Source organism: Sardina pilchardus, chromosome 2 (assembly GCF_963854185.1).
Source record: "Sardina pilchardus chromosome 2, fSarPil1.1, whole genome shotgun sequence".
Taxonomy (NCBI): domain Eukaryota; kingdom Metazoa; phylum Chordata; class Actinopteri; order Clupeiformes; family Clupeidae; genus Sardina; species Sardina pilchardus.
In genome coordinates, this window is record NC_084995.1 from 34773491 (window position 1) to 34789931 (window position 16441).

Below are 16441 nucleotides of genomic sequence, written 5' to 3' on the forward strand. Positions count from 1 at the left end.
CATCAGCAGTAAGAAGGGGTAAAACAACGTGATGCAAAGATAGCAGCTGACAGTATTACCAGTGCCAAATGTGATTTGTGTGAGAATAAAGACATACTGGCTTACAATAACTCTCCCTTTTACTGCATATTGTTTGTCGGGGCATGAAGATAAGGAGACTATAGCACTGATCATTTCGAATACTGGGAACATGCAGGGTGGGAAAACTGGTAATAACATACAGCTGTGAAAGCAATAGATCAAGGCATTCTGAGCTGAGGTCAACTTTAAAAACAAACGAACAAACAAAAAGTAAATGATACAAGTAGCCCATTGCAAAGCATTTCATTTGATCCTGACTGGCACAATGTCTTTTTGAATTAAAGTCTGAAAGGGATTGGTTACCCCCATAACTATATTTAGTAATAATTAACTGTTCATAATTGTAGCTCTGTGAATGCATCAAGCATTGAAGGAGGGTCATATACTGGAATAAAAAAAGCAATAATACTAGATGGAATATGTTTTCCTGTTTTGTTGTGAGCTTGTGAGCCTAATGCATTCTAAACTACAAAAGTAATAGCAATCAGGAATCCTCACAAACATTAGCAAAGTTGTTGTTGCTGTTGTTGTTTTTGAATTCATCTCAAACAGGGAATATGATCGGGCATAGAAAACTTGAAATAGTTCCATTATTCGGAAACAATCAAGGATGAGTGGGCTTTTTCATCACTTTGTCCTCCAAAACCTTTCCCCTTCCAACACAATACCCACAACTCTGCAATTCATTTTGTTCCCTATGTGTTCATATATACGTTTTAAAAATGTCCTACTGTTTTCACAAATATGTTGGTACATGGAGTCACAACAAAAGGAGTACAAAAATATTTTTCCTTTACATGTAAAGCATTTAGAGAGGAGAGTCACATGAATGTGTGCCCACCCGTGTACATATCAACAGTGCTGTTACCAAACATTCATCTCCAGTCTGTCTTAAGACATGTGCAAACTGCAAAAAAACACCATTACGCAACAGGATGATCCCAAGATAGCCATGTCTCTGTTCCAAGTGTCCTGTTTTCTGTAAGCGTGGGCAACAGGGGAGCCCTTTCTGGCCGCTATTCATTCATTGTAATGTGCCACCAGTGACACTTTGGCGAGTTTGCTGGCGTCCGAGGAAGGCGGTCCCTCCAGCTGGTTGGGCAGAGCGGTGGTGGCGGGCCCCGCGGTGCAGTTGTTGTCGTTGGTGCGCCGTAGCACTCTCATGCTCTGCTTGTTCGCGCGGGAAGTGCTCCTGATGCTGGACCCACGCTCAGGCGTCTCACACTTCAGCATGGCACGGAAACACCGGTAGAACTGGTGGACACACACACACATACACATACAAACACACACATTTACACACACACACACGTAAGAGTATCAGCACAAGTAGATACACACATACAATTTAGCCATACCATGCTTTAGTTATTATTATTATTATATATAATTAACTGAGTGACTTATTTGATTGCTATTCTCATTTCACTGTTTTATTTCTCATTAGGTTAGTGCTTAAAATTATTGTTTTACTGATAATATTACTATTCTCCCTAGTTTGTAATTGTTCACTGTTAATTTAATTTGTATTGTTATTTATTTGTATGTCGCTTTGGACAAAGGCGTCTGCTAAATAGCCATAGCCATAGCCATAGCCATAGCCATATATAAAATGCATATGCAGACGCATGAGGAAGTGAATGCAAACATAGGTTATGTCATGTCATAACTAGATGAACTGCAACGTGGTACAAAATATGACCGCCGCTCAGTCTTACACATTCTCTCGACAAATATAAATTTCCATCTCCTACTCCACTCCATTCTGCAACTTTTATGTATGCAAATGAGTGTGTGCATGTGCGTTTGCTTTTGTGCATGTGTGCTTCTTTGTTTGTGAGTTTTCGCTTGTGAGTGTGTGTTCTGGGGGTAATGGTGTGTGTGTGTATGTGTGTGTGTGTCTATGCCTGCATGTGTGTGTGTTTTTTTTGCGTTTGTATTGTGTATATGCTCACTTGTGAGTTTGTGTGTGTGGGCAATGGTGCATGTGTGTGTGTGTGTGTGTGTGTGTGTGTGTGTGTGTGTGTGTGTGTGTGAGAGATGATGTGTGTGTCTGTGTGTGTGCATATGTGCGTGTGTATTCCTGCATGTGTGTGTGTGTGTGTATGTGTGATTGTATCATCCTAAACCAGCAACCCTTCGCTCAACACCACCATCTGCAGGTTGATGGGTGTACAGTCACGAACTGTACACATAAATTCATTTATTTCATAGCCCCCCATGGATGAATTTCCACAAACCGTGGCATATTCCCAGAGGATGTCAGGTTAATCATACACATGAAATTTGGTGCAGTTCATAACATCTCATCTGAAGATAAGGGCAATTAAAGCAGTATAATATTGCATTTTCATTTTTTTACCATGGGATAGTACAGTAGGGAGGTTAAGCCCAAATGATTGACTTCAAGTCATGATGCAAAGGTCCCTTTAGGTATGGAAGTACATTAGGGTCATACAAATAAATTTATCCTAAGACACAAGTGAGATCACACATTTTAATGGAAATAATCACACTTTAAAAAAAAATGGCTACCAATGCGCCCAAAAAATACTCTTGATCCCATATATTTGCTTCTGTTATGGCTATGACAAATTTGGTGTCAAAGTGTACATTTTTGGGGTCAAGGACTCAAATAAAATAGGTTTCAGGTTTAAGAAACCAACAGTTTTCACCTTACCATGACAACTGGGGGCAAAAATGCACATTTCACATACAAAATTGTGCTATATGAATGACTTTTTTTTATCCTGGAATTCATTGAAAATTAAACAAATGTATACAGAAATGCCTGTAACCTAAAAATGCTTTAAAAACTTGCCATCATACTTGCCATCAGCTTGCTTATGCTAGCTGTTTTTTGGGTCACTGTAGGCCTACCATTTGACACCAAATTTGTCATTATCATAACAGAAGCAAGGAGTGCAAATCACAAATGACTGGTTATAAGCTAAGTTGATGCAGGCTCTTGAAACCAACATACGCAATAAGCATTTTCCCATCCTCGGTGCCTAGTTTCAGGTAGTTATTTAGGAAAAACTGCAATTTTTGGGTTTTGTTGGGGCCAGCGTGAGGGTGGAGTGGCCCCCAGGGACCAAACTAAACCCAAGTTTCATGTGCCCTATAGTGTTCGGGTGTCCCGGAAATCGTTGACCAAACATTTAGGAAGTAGATGACTTTGAAAAAAAAGTCATCTTTGGAAAAAAAAAACTTAATCCCTATATGATCGCTACGCTAGCTACACTAACGGCGGTCATAATAATCTCTAAGCACAAATGCAAAGACAGAGATGACTATTATTCAGAATAGATCTAGAGAATATACTGTACTACTGTAATACTGTACAAGGTTCCCACAGGTCATGGAATTTATGTAATATCAAGGGATTTTGGAAAGTCTATTCCAGCATGGAATATCAGGGAATTGGTGTATATCTGGTTATCAGCTTCTTACTGCTTGTTTGAGTCATTGTGGTTAGTCCAAATGTATTCATTCAATGCCCATTTATTCATCTCAGACTCTAAAAAGTAAAAGATTCTTGAATGCTATGCGACTGTTCTAAAATGTTTGGTCGATATATTGCACTCTTCATTACATAGTCGGTCATGGACTTTTGGATTTTTGTCAGGTAAAGTGAGGAAAAAGTCATGGAGTTTTACATTTAATTTAGAGTGGGAACTCTGGCTGTATTAACCTGAATTGGTTTGGTTATAATTGTACCATCGTGGGCATGAGGGCATTTCCACGTCAATGAAATGTCTGTAAGTCTGTTTCTGGTAAGCAAGCTCATAAATCCATTACTGAACACCAACAGGAGGGGACTCAGAGTCATTAAATGCAATGTATGATGTAACCTTTCATAAGGCTAAAGACAGAGTAATTACAGGTCATTAGCTGTGAATAAAATAGCTGAATGTGCACGCCATTTTGTATTTATCTCACTGCGAGGGTCCGCTGGAGCTGTCTCTCCACACTCATGTAGAACAATACCAGGACTCACTAATTACTCGTTCCGTTTCGTTCCACAGGGAGTTAATCATTTAGAGCCAAAGAAAGCCATTGTAGCATTTCCCTTTTAACACTGGTCATGATATTAGTGGGGATAATGATGAGTGATTATCACTGTCAATTCTGTACACTTCACACTGGGTCAGGACAGAGAAGGCTCACTGAATTCCATTCAGTGGTGGCAGAGTTGCTGAGGTCCATATCTATAAGTAATGCTTCTGGGTTATGACGAAAACATCATTGGACAACCATTAATGACAATAATTATACCCATTCATATATGCTCATAAGTTAGCTTTTATCTGAACCATCTTCTAGGAATATGTGCACATAAAAGGTATATTTAGGAATTTCCCATTTATTACACGAATAGTGCAAGTCCCCAAAACAGTGTTTCATGCAAAAGATAAGAACTCTATTTGTAGGCCCTACATCCAAACTTTCACTTGCATCCATAACTTTAAAAAAAATGAAGTCAATTAGCCTGTAGGGAAAGGGTCTGTGATCACACTTGTCATGCACAATACTTTCAAGATGAAGAGTATATACTGAAGAACACTTTCACACTGAAAAGGCATTGCACCCTTATACCAAGGAGACACAAAATATTACGTTCTGATTGGCTGGTAGGAGGCTGATTTGTATTGGGGCATCTAAAGAACAAATTGAAAAAATGTAAATGGTAGGCATGAGTGGGACCAGTGTATAAGCCGTGAAACAGCCCTCTAGGACCAGCTATGTGAAAACATGGCATGCTACTACATACAAGCTCTCGGCCATGTCCATTTTTCAAAGTAGGAAAAAAGTTTGGAGACCCCTGGTGTATGCTCTGTGGGAAGACATTCAACGTAAATAACTCTGGTTCAATGTCAAATGAAGTGGGACAATGTGAAAAGCATTAATGTTTTATCCAGTATAATGACAGTTTATGGGTAACGTATGGTAGTCGTATGTTGCCATCAGGTTGACTGTCTGTACTGTATACAGTAACACAACCATTAGATTATATTATGTCTTCTAAAATAGAATAGAATAGTGGACAGATCTCCCAAGTACATTCCATTTGTTGATATGGCAGGGGAAGTGAATGTGACCATATTAGCAGTAGTGTATGGTGTTAGTAAGGTAGAACATCCCTTGAGAAAACGTAGTGTACTTAGTATACTGTGCTTCAGTCATGTATACTTATAGTTTACACTACATTTCCTTAAGAAAAGTAGGCATACCCTAGAATGTTCCCTTATATGGTAGCAGACAATATTGTTCCCACTTATTGAACTAGTAACAAAAGTGCATGACAGGCAAGGTACTGTATGCCCAAGCACACCCTGCTGGGTGAAGATATCACAGTTCAATTCGGCAGAAGAATAGCAAGTTTCCTCATACAATGGCATTGCAACTCTGGAGTCCAGAAGGGGAAAAAGATAGAAAGTGCTTGGTCACTTCAGGACAGTATCTATTTGAGGGGCTATTTCCTGGGAAACAAAGCACATTTCCCAACAGAGCTCCTGGTCTGACCCTGTGGCTTATAGCCATTAATATCTGTCATTCAACCTTACATTAGGAGGCTCCTCACTATAGGGGGTCATTCGGATGTAAATGAGAAGAAAAAGGCAATTTTTCAGAATGGCCTCTGTCATATATCAGGTAGGGAACAGAAACATGTGGCAGTTCAACCGCTTTATTGTAAAAAGGTACATTCTGTACTGCACCACAGCCCTGCTGTCGGCCAGGAACAAGAGGTGAAAGTTTTTGTTAATTGACAGCACCACTGGGGAGTAAGAGGTCTGTGCTGATGGTGGCATTGCTGCATTCTGTGCAAAAAAATTGATATGAAGTTAGATTCATTTCAGGGATTCATGCCTTAAACAAAATGAGCAGTCGGGAAAACTGGGAAGAAACTGTCGTTCCTCACTTTCCTGCAACATAAACAGAGGCTTTACTGACTAAAAAAAACATCACTTTCACTACAAGTGACTACACTAGGATTCCCTTAACAACACTGCTGTATTTCAATGTCCTGTGGCTACAAAAAAATGTCCTAACCTCAAGGAGAGGAGAACAGTGTCTCTGTGAAACCAATTACAGAACATTTCCAATGGAATTTCAATACCACTGAACACCAGACAGTGGAATAATCCAAGAAACTTCTATTTTTCGAAATTGTATGGGGTTACAGACTGAACGTGTACAAAACTGATCTATATATTTTCTCATGTCATCTGTTTCTGATCCTTTCGTAAGATATTGCACATCATTATTATACATAAACGTAAGTTTGTGTTCCGTGTTGCTTTAATATCCCCATTGATAGCCACCTCTCTCAGCAGAATTCATCTTAGCAAGAGGCAATACAGTACTTACCCGTTATCCCAATCTGTCCCGTGGAAGGGGCCACCCTGGTGTCCATGAGGTCTTGGGCGTACACTGAACGCTATTCGTATCTGTACAGCATTTTTAGTCTTCAACTCGCCTCAACTCACTGTTTCCATAGTTACGGGCTGGGAGGAATTGAAGACTGAAAATGACATACAGGAATATCTGTCTTCAGTGTCTGAACTAGTGACATCATTCCCTGAAAATTGAAAATATTGCTTTGGGGGGAGGAGAGCGCTTAATATGAAACGAAATGTCATTAATAACCATCAAATTCAATTTTAATCGGAACGCTGCAACGAACATAATGGAAAATGAACCATTACATTACATGCTGTTGCTGTAATCTCATACAATTAATTAAACCTGCATGCATACATAACCCCCCCCCCTTTTTTCACAGTGATCTGTTCACTGATTTCAGACATCATTAATGTGCCTTAATTACCTCCCATTTAATTGTTGCATGTAATCCTCAATTACAGGTCCCGGGAATTCACCAGAGCTCAACTAAGATTGTGAGTAGCAACAACAAAAGCATAAGAAACACCCTGACAGCTCCCTCGCGTTTCAACTATCTGTGGTGTTATACTAATAATATATCATAAAGTCTTCAGAATCTTAATTTATAGAACACTTTTCTCCGTGTTACAAAGTCTAGACTCAGTGTTTGCAACAGTCAATGAGGTCTCCTGATAGCGCCGTGCTTATCATATATCTGAACCACTCTAAGGCGTGCACAGTCCCCAGTGGTGTTTAACACATCAAAACAAGAGGAGAGCTCATACAGGGAGGGATTAAAGGCTGGCTCAGCTCCTTCCCCTGTCGTAAAGGAGCGAGAGGCTGAAACTCCTGAGGGAATGATACTAAAGCCCTACAATTAATGAACGCACATTGACAAATTCTCCAAATCGGTTATAATTGCTTCTCTGAGGGGAGTAAGCCAGCAACTTTTAGCACAGACAGGTCCAAAGAAAGAGTAAGGGGCGGGCAAAAAAAAAAAAAGACATTATGTTTTGACAGAAAACTGTATGGAATACAGATGAGACCAAGATAGTAAGGTGTATGGCCAGTTACTAGACATAGTAAAAAGTCTACTAAAGAAAAACACATACTGACAAACCTGAAACTCCTGGCAGAAAGGCCAGCAAGGGGCAACCCTAGCCTGTCTAAAAGTTCTGTGGCTACTCACTGACTCTTTGGAAACTTTGGCGGATGGAACACCAACAACCAAGCTGCCCAAAGTTCATAATGCCACACGAGAGAGAGAGAGAGAGAGAGAGAGAGAGAGAGAGAGAGAGAGAGCTGTATAAGAGAGAGAGAGAGAAAGAGAGAACAAGTTTGAGTCATATTGGGGCAGTCTGAGAGGGAAATTGATTGGGCTCAAGACAGAGTGAAATGTACTGTGAGCCATGAGACTTTCGCCTTTTTGTCTTTCCTAGAGGATGAGGTTCTGTTCAAGGTCTTGGCCTCTAGACCTGGTAGAGAATCTCCACAGGCCTCTACGCTGCTGTCAGAGGGTCAGCAAATGATGTCTGACGCATCTCACACACTGAAAACACACACACACACACACACACACACACACACACACACACACACACACACACTACTGGCAGCCCAGGAGACGTAAGACCATGAAACATTGATTTAACGAGAACAAATTGATATCAGTTACAAGAGTTTTGCTTCAACTAATCCATAGTTAAGTAAAAAAAACAAATGTATGTGTATCTGGCCTTGTGTGGCTAACACCCTTGCACTACAGAACGTTCCTTTTTTTTCCTCATGTTTTGATGTTGTTATTCTTATTTGATTTGAATTATCTTGCTCTCACTTTTGCTATCTGTTGCCAAACAGATTTGCCTGTGCACGCCAGACAAGGGACAGCAGGGATAGTCTGGCCCACAATCTCTGCTGAATCACATTACTGTAGATAGTTAGATTCCATTTAGTCAACCTCATCACACCGACGGTGCCTTGTATCTGATAAGCCGCAGTATCCCTGGTGGATTTGTGCATTTCGGTCTGGGCTGAGAGTTTGGCGCTGGAGAGACTCCGGTCTGCTCCACGCTGGCTCAGACTACCGTCTGCGGACACGCCGGCTCTCTGTCACTGAGCTGCGCTCACACACACACCAAGGGCAAAGCCTGTCCAACACTCCTGCCGGTGACGAGCAGAAACAACTTCAACTGTTCAACTGAATTCATCTGCTTCGCTCTCTCAAAGTGAAAAGGTGTCCAGAAAATAAAAAAAGAAACATTGAATGGAGATCCAAACATAAGCACCATGCACTCACATACTTGCACTGCGCTGGCACACACACTCTCACATTCGCACATTACAGGTACACGCACATCTAAATAGAGGTCACACAAAGACAGTTTGTGTCTGTTAGTCCCTCTTTATTGCAGGGCTTATTAAGTTAGGGAGCATGCGAGCAGACTCTGCCTTCTCCTTCTCCCCCCCTGTCGGTACCTTGATGTCCCAGTATAAATAGAAAACCCCTGACAACCCAAACAAGTAGGAGATGTTATTTACAGCTGCTGAGAACACTGCTGACACATTGACAGATGGCTTGATGAGCACGACGAATGGGATTACACATAAGAGCGTGCAACTCCGTGCCACCGGTAAGTTATGTCCTCAAACTCCCCCAACGACAATGACGCAGCTTAATATGCTTGTGTGCTGTGCGTGTGTGTGTGTGTGCGTGCGCGCATGTGTGTGTACACAGTATGTGTATGTGTGCGTGTGTGTGTTTGTTTGTGTGTGTGTGTGTGTGTGTGTGTGCACACGTGTGCGTGCGTGTGTACGTGTTGTCTGACATACCGTAGCGCAGAGACACTTGTGGTCCCTGTGTGTTGCCATTGTCTTACCTGCTTGTTCATGAATATGTAGATGACGGGGTTGATGACCGTGCTGGTCTTGGCCAGGACGGAGGGGACGATGCTGGCCTCGGGCGTTATCAGGCCTGGAGGACCAAAGGTGGCCAGGAGAGCCATGATGCCGTAGGGCAGCCAACAGACCAGGTAGCACACCACCATGATAATGACCATGGCCAGGACGCGCTGCTCACGTTTACGACCCAGCGCTCTGTTCACGCCACTCACCTGCACGCACCAGAGAGAGAGAGAGAGAGAGAGAGAGAGAAAACGGACTGCATGAGAAAGATGTGAAATATGATATACCAACTGAAAGCAGAAGGGAGACAACACGATGGTGAAACAGGCCAGTCGGGGGGGGAAAGCTGCCAACGGGAACAGACAGTGGTAGAAAGAGAGAATGAGCGAGAGAGAGAGAAAGAGAGAAAGATAGAGAGAGAAAGTAACAGTCAGCAAGGGAAGACAATGATGAAAAAGACTGAAGGTATAGTCAAAAAGACAGCAGCGCTTCACAGTGCTTACATGAATATTTCCACCTGCCCCATTTTCCTACCCGTCACTCCATCATTACCGGCACCCTTTTCACCATCTCCATGAACACTCTTGGTAACAGTGTTCAAAACACAGCATTGTTAGGGTGGAGGAGGGGAAGAGAGAGAAAGACACAGGGGTGGAATGGCAGTTGGATCCTGCAGTGGGACTCTCACCATCCCCTCTCAGGCCTTTGCTTCAACCAGAGCGTGTTTGCATCTGACTACTATCCCCACGTTAAGTCACTGCTCTCCTGTGACCCATGTCACTCAAAACACCATGGAAACAGACACATTGTCAGCCAGTGCTTTCAAATGGTAACAGAGCTGACATTATTTGTGAGATAGATGGCTAATGCATAGAGACAGAGAGAGACAGACAGACAGAGACAGAGAGACACACAGACTCGCACAGATATGCACACAAATGTACACACCCTCAATCACACCCACCAATCGAATGACAATTAAAATCTCATTGATTCCGTTGCTGTAATGTTTGCTTCTTGTCTGACAATGATTTGAGGTGGACCTCAGCATCTTCCACTGACAGCTCTTTTAAAGTGCAGGGCACCACTTTATCTTTCACATTCCGAACACATACACAACTCGCAGACAGGAAGTAACAGCCTGTACTTAAGACTCTTTTCTCTAGCATTGAGTCACACTGTCCTAGACAATGACCATTTTCTTTGTAATAAGTATCTAAACAACTAGCACTAACATAATTGATGTTACTGAGTGCTTTCCACTCCATTGTTGTGCTATTGTTCTGCAAACTCTGCCTGAATGGAAGCCATTTCAGATACAGTAGATAATACCAAACCCAGGGTTTCATTTGAAACATTTCAGCTGGTCGAGCTCAGTGGAATAGGCCCAAGCAGCACATATGTAGGCATGCATAAATAATTAATTAATTATTTCAATTAACAATTTCAATGCACGGTCTACTGTACACTGTTTTATAGAGCACACAGAATTGTTATATTTCAATCCATTGGATACTTGACAATGCAGTGGTCACAGGCAAATATCCAAATATTGCGTTTCCCTAAAACCCAGGGGATACATCTTTATGTTGTTGGGTTTTTTTAATATAAATATTAGCGTTGCACACATTAAGCTTGAGTCAAAATAAAATAGCAATCTATATAGTCAGCAGTCTCCTGTCATACTCACTCTGAGACAGACCCGGCTCCAGGGGGGGGCAAAAGGGGGCGGTGCACCCTCAAACAAAAAAGGTGCCCCCTCAGTTTTACTTGGCCTAATCCTAACTGTAGCCTTTTACGATTGATAGCGCCCCCCTGAAAATCTCAAATGCCCCCTTTATCACTGCTCTCTGCAGCCGGGTCTGCTCTGAGAGATAGATTTGACTGACCTGCATTGGAGAGCAGGAAGGGACAATCACTTCATTATAATTCATTAAGATCACCTCACCAAACCTGTCCATCTGAATCACTTGAAAACAACATAAAACAGCTGAAGAAGTAGCAAACCATTTGCTGCACACCCTCATAGCCAGCAATCGGCTACCTGGCTCGTGTGCAGATACACTCTTACAAAATGCTGTAAAAGGTCCTCAGGTCCTATTATAGACCAAACCAGAACAAAAACAGCTAGGAAACATCTACTTAGATGGTTGGAAAGGAGGAAATCTATATTTTTTTATTTTCTCTATTTTTCAATGGAAGTTTATTTACTTCGAATTTTCGGTTTCATTTTGCTTGAAGGTATCTACATAAGAGTGACATGACACTGTCATGAACATGTCAAAAACATTAGAAACAAGTCATAAACGTTTATGACTTTACGCTTCTGTCATTAAGTGTCCCTCAGTTTTTGACAGGACAAGTTAGGGTTAGGGTTAGAGGTAGGGGTGTCACGATACCAAAAAATCAGTAGTCGGTGCCAATACCAGCAAAATTACACGATTCTCGATGCCAAATTCGATACTATCGTTTCAAAAAAGGATTTTCTAAAATCCCATGTACTTAATGAATTTCTTTAAATATTTGCAGAATACTGAAATATAATTTCTACAGTGCATAACAGAATACAGTATCCAATTGCAAGCATATCACATAGGCTTACACATAATTAATTCAATCACTTTTCTAATGGATTGTAGCCTATAAAAACCAACAACTTGCATCGCCTCTTTATCGCTCTGCTTTCATATAATGTGAATGATTTTTTTTACAAGATGCAAAGTCTTTATTTGAAACACAAATTTATACATTCTATATACTGAAATTTCTGATCTTCATAACAGCAAACTTTATGCAGATTATAGCCAACTATTCATATTACAACTCCACCTCTTAAATTCAGCCGTCTGGTTGAAGCCTCAAAATTTGTAAACAAAGTAGCAGGCTAATCTTATCATAGGCTACTCTACTGGTTGGACTGTTCAGTTTCCCCACATGTGTTTAAGTTTCAAGGTAAGCTACTATTTCTCCTTGGGACAGGCCCTTTTAAGTCCTGGAGTTGAAAAACATTGGTATTGAGATGGTCAGTCAACTTGAATGCAAGTTTTAATCAAATGTCTGCGGCATAGCCTGCTAATGATGCTAACCGGATTTTAAACAGCAATTTAGCTAGTCGTCTTCTGTGCGTCATTGCGTTCACGATTGTGAATGTTTTATTTGGATTAAATGTGCATGTCGTGGGCGGGTGTCCATTGACCACGCACGAGAGCGGGCCAAGGAGAGTGAGTTTACTTCTACTGTTTGGTAAAGTTGCACGCATAGTCTACAAACGTTGTGGAAGAAGAACTATGCTTCCACCCAGGCAGCGTCAGGTGCATCAGTACGACCACGCTTCCAGGAATGATTGGCTGGTTTTCATGGAGACAGACGCTGTGTGCACGGAGGGGACTGTGTGTGTGTGCATGCATGAGAGACAGACGCGTGAGTGACAGAGAGGGAGAGCAGGGAAAGGAAATTCAGCTTAACGAATGTTGCGTGTTTTTCAATAGCGTTGAAAAATAGATAAATAAATAAAATAAAAAGTAACGAAACCATATGTGGCGGCCGGTGCTGAATCTGTGGCGCATCGCCTCAAATTAGTCTATGTGTGGGAGACACTGCATTGCCCCCATCAGTTCCGGAAGAGTCGCAGCACCGATGCTTATGCTGGCGTCGGTGCTTACGGTGCTTCGAAAAAATGGGCATCGCCGGTGTTTTTTAATTTTGGAATCGAGAGGTATCGCAAGTATCGGTTCTCGTGACATCCCTAGTTAGAGGTTAGGTTTAGGGGTAGGGTTCATGTGTCATGTGTAGGAATGGATATCATTAGTTAGCATTCTATTGATACTGATATACTGCTTAACTATACCGGTTCTTATCGATATTCTTATCGATACTTTACACCATAGCAAAGAATGGGAATTAAAGAATGAAGTATAAGACAAACAGGGTGTCGCACCAATAATGCAACTCCAGACCTACTTTGTTGACACAAAGATCATCTGCCCTCAACATAAACAGCCTAATAGCGGATATGCCATAGAATGTCAACATTGATACATAAATAAAAATATCGATTGTAGCACCGTTTGTCTGGGAGCTTAACAATACCTTGGTATCGACGAAGCATGGAGGAAACGGTATCAGTTAAGTATCAGCTATCAATACCCTTCCCCAGTCATGTGTCATGCGTTCATGACAGTGGCATGTCACTATATGTAGATATCTTCAAGTAAAGGCTGGCGCCCACCGGACACGCCGTTAGTTTACATTATTGTGATCACCTTGTCAGGGTGTACAGTTTGTGAGAGAAAACAGCTGGCAAGGTTGTGTCAATATTGTCTAAAGTGCAAAACAGAGTTTACTAACCTAGCCTACTGTACATGCTATGACAACTCAAAGACCATTAATGCCCTTACAAGACAGTCAAAGCCAAGCATTCAGTTTTGTACAGTAAGTGTCCATTTTGTCGCCAAAAGGCAGCCCTTTGACATGTATATTGGTTGGTGCTACACGAGTGTGTAACTATACCAATCTGTGTATAGGTGGGTAAGAGGCCTGTGCCTTCCACTAGCTCACAGTAAGGAATCTGAGCCAAAGAATGTAGAACACCTCAAAAGAAATCAAATGCTCACATCACCTAGAGCCTCTACATTCGCCACATTCTTCTCACTGACTGGAAACTAATATGCCTTCATGTTTTGTTATGCTGATTTCTGTTGGTATGCCGTAATTGAAAGGCAATGGAAAGTTCCTAATATAATACAGATTGTACAATAATCTTGTTGCAGGTATTTTCAATAACCTTGGCTCTGGGTGGCATAAGGCCAGGGTCATCAATGGCCCAAGGGTCTGGCATCAATCTGAATGTATGCAGTGCACAATAACGACCCTGTGAAATCGTGTTGTTTGCTGAGGAAAAGCAAATGTCTCCCCATTTGGGAATGCTCTGATCAAACTTCTCCTCTCCAGACATCAGACATGTACACAAGCTAAATCAATGGAGGCGACTATCAGCCAAACAAACAAAGTGACATGAGTGTGTTTCCGAGCAGAGCCAAATGCTTTTACCTTCACTAAAATCTCCTGGCTTCCTGATTCTTGCCCAACACCATAAAATAAGTGTTTGTCCAGAATTGGGGAGGAATAATGTTTGAAAGCTTATGAGAAGAAATATTTTTTTCCAGTGTAATTTGGTAAACATACTGAGACACACATAAACAGAGAGAGAGAGAGAGAGAGAGAGAGAGAGAGAGAGAGAGAGAGAGAGAGAGAGAGAGAGAGAGAGAGAACATTCTCTTGACTAGGCTAAATACTGATGGAGCTATGTAAGATCTCTACAAAATGTGCATTCTCTAGGTAGGCTAAGTCATGAACCAATACTGAACAAAAATGACCATAATGAGAACTAGTCAGATAGAGTTTCTTGCAGGAATGTATCATTTCAACACAGTAAATACCTTCGAAAATTGGTTAGATACTACACATTTGTAATAAAAAGGTCTTCTGTAATTGTCCTCTCAGCATGTTATGATGTGCATAAGTTTTCCGATGAATCACAAATATATATTTTTATAGACTATACTATACGATGCAGTTCTGAGCACATACATTTTATGGATGTGGATGTACAGTAGGCCTACAGTAAAAAGTAAATGCTTTAAATCAAGGAAAGACTGAGGAAAGGGTAAAGAGATTTGTAGGCTTACTGCATTCAATTACTGTTTAAGTCACCTCTGATGTCCTTCCACCTCCAGTCAGTGGTTAGGTGAAAATTGTATAGATAACATGCAGTCGTAAAAGTGCTACACTTAGAGCACTTTTTTAAATTTATGTGTAGGCCTACAGTATGTGAGAAGGGCAGAGAAGTTTATCCCACCTCAACCCCGTTGCACAATGGTATTCTAAGTTCACCCTTTTTGGCCTTTACCTGCTACAGTAAGCTTGAACTCCAGAGGTTCTTTGCTACAACACCATTCTGAATACTCTGGGCATATGTGAACTCAAGGGGTACGTAGGTAAATTATTATTATTATTATTATTATTTGTTTGTTTGTTTGTTTGTTTGATTTTTTGTTTTATTTTATCTATTTTTTTTTTTTAATGTGACAATAAGGACGTAAACCGACCAATACCCACAATACCACTTTTAGATTTTAATTAACAGAGTTTACTGTAACAGTGCCTTACAATGTCAGTTTTAAATGACTCCAGTTTCATCTGCTTCTTTCATTTGACAAAACTGAAAGGAAATTCATGTGGTGGCATCAGGAGCGGCACCACATCCACAAATTTGACCCTGCCCTACCCTGACCCCGCCTGTCCACCTCCCCTCACAACCCCCCCCCCCCCCCCCCCCCGCCACGCTTACACATCCCCAGCGACCCCCACAACTTCCTTGCTCAGTCTCATGTACTGTACAGTACATCCATCTTTTTCCATCTCGGCTTTGTGAGCCCATAAGGAGCTCCTGCCAGCCCTGGTGTTCCGGGTAAATGTGATTGATTGTATGCTTTGTGCCTACTGCATTAGTCGAGGAGAAGCACAGTGCCCTGGCAGGGCTTGCTTGTCACCAGCAAAGCGCCGTCTTGGCAAGAAGTGTCAGCATTCCACTGGGCCCCTCACAAAGACTCCTCCAATCCTGTAAACCATTTTCTACTCTCGCCCTTTGCAGCGCAGGGCCTGCTTTCACAGATTGAATAGAGAGCGCAATCCTACGATAGATCTAGAAAGAGAATCTGAAGTTCAGCAGCTTTTTTTTTTTATGTGCATCTCTAATGCATCGCAAGCCTAAGAAAGCCAGCAGAAGAGAAGGAACAAAATGGGCTCCACAAATCGTTCTGCCTCCCATGACAGAAAACCTTTCAAAGGCCACTTACTGTATGATGTGCACCAGGCATAATGCAAGAAGTTAAGGGGAAGTCATATCTTGCTGTTATAATTTGATGTCCCCTTACCAACTCTAAAGTGTGCACAAATTGCCATATTATCTTGGAGTGGGGGAGTTAGGATGTACAGTAGCCTGGCTCCGCCCCATACGTACTTCCACTCAATTTTCATTTCCCTTCAGTATACAGTACGTCATCTGGGTCTG

General features: G+C 41.6%; 1 protein-coding gene across 1 annotated transcript in view; it reads right to left on the bottom strand.

The window, feature by feature from the left end:
* Window positions 1–1085: 1085 nt before the first annotated feature.
* tmtopsa (teleost multiple tissue opsin a) overlaps window positions 1086–16441 on the bottom strand; it is a 51047-nt gene continuing 35691 nt past the window's right edge. Inside the window, exons 3-4 of the mRNA XM_062528378.1 lie at window positions 9345–9578; window positions 1086–1335 (exon numbers count right to left, since the gene is read on the bottom strand). Of these exons, the coding sequence (XP_062384362.1) occupies window positions 1102–1335; window positions 9345–9578 (468 nt within the window). The 3' untranslated portion in view covers window positions 1086–1101. The remainder of the gene's footprint in view (window positions 1336–9344; window positions 9579–16441) is intronic.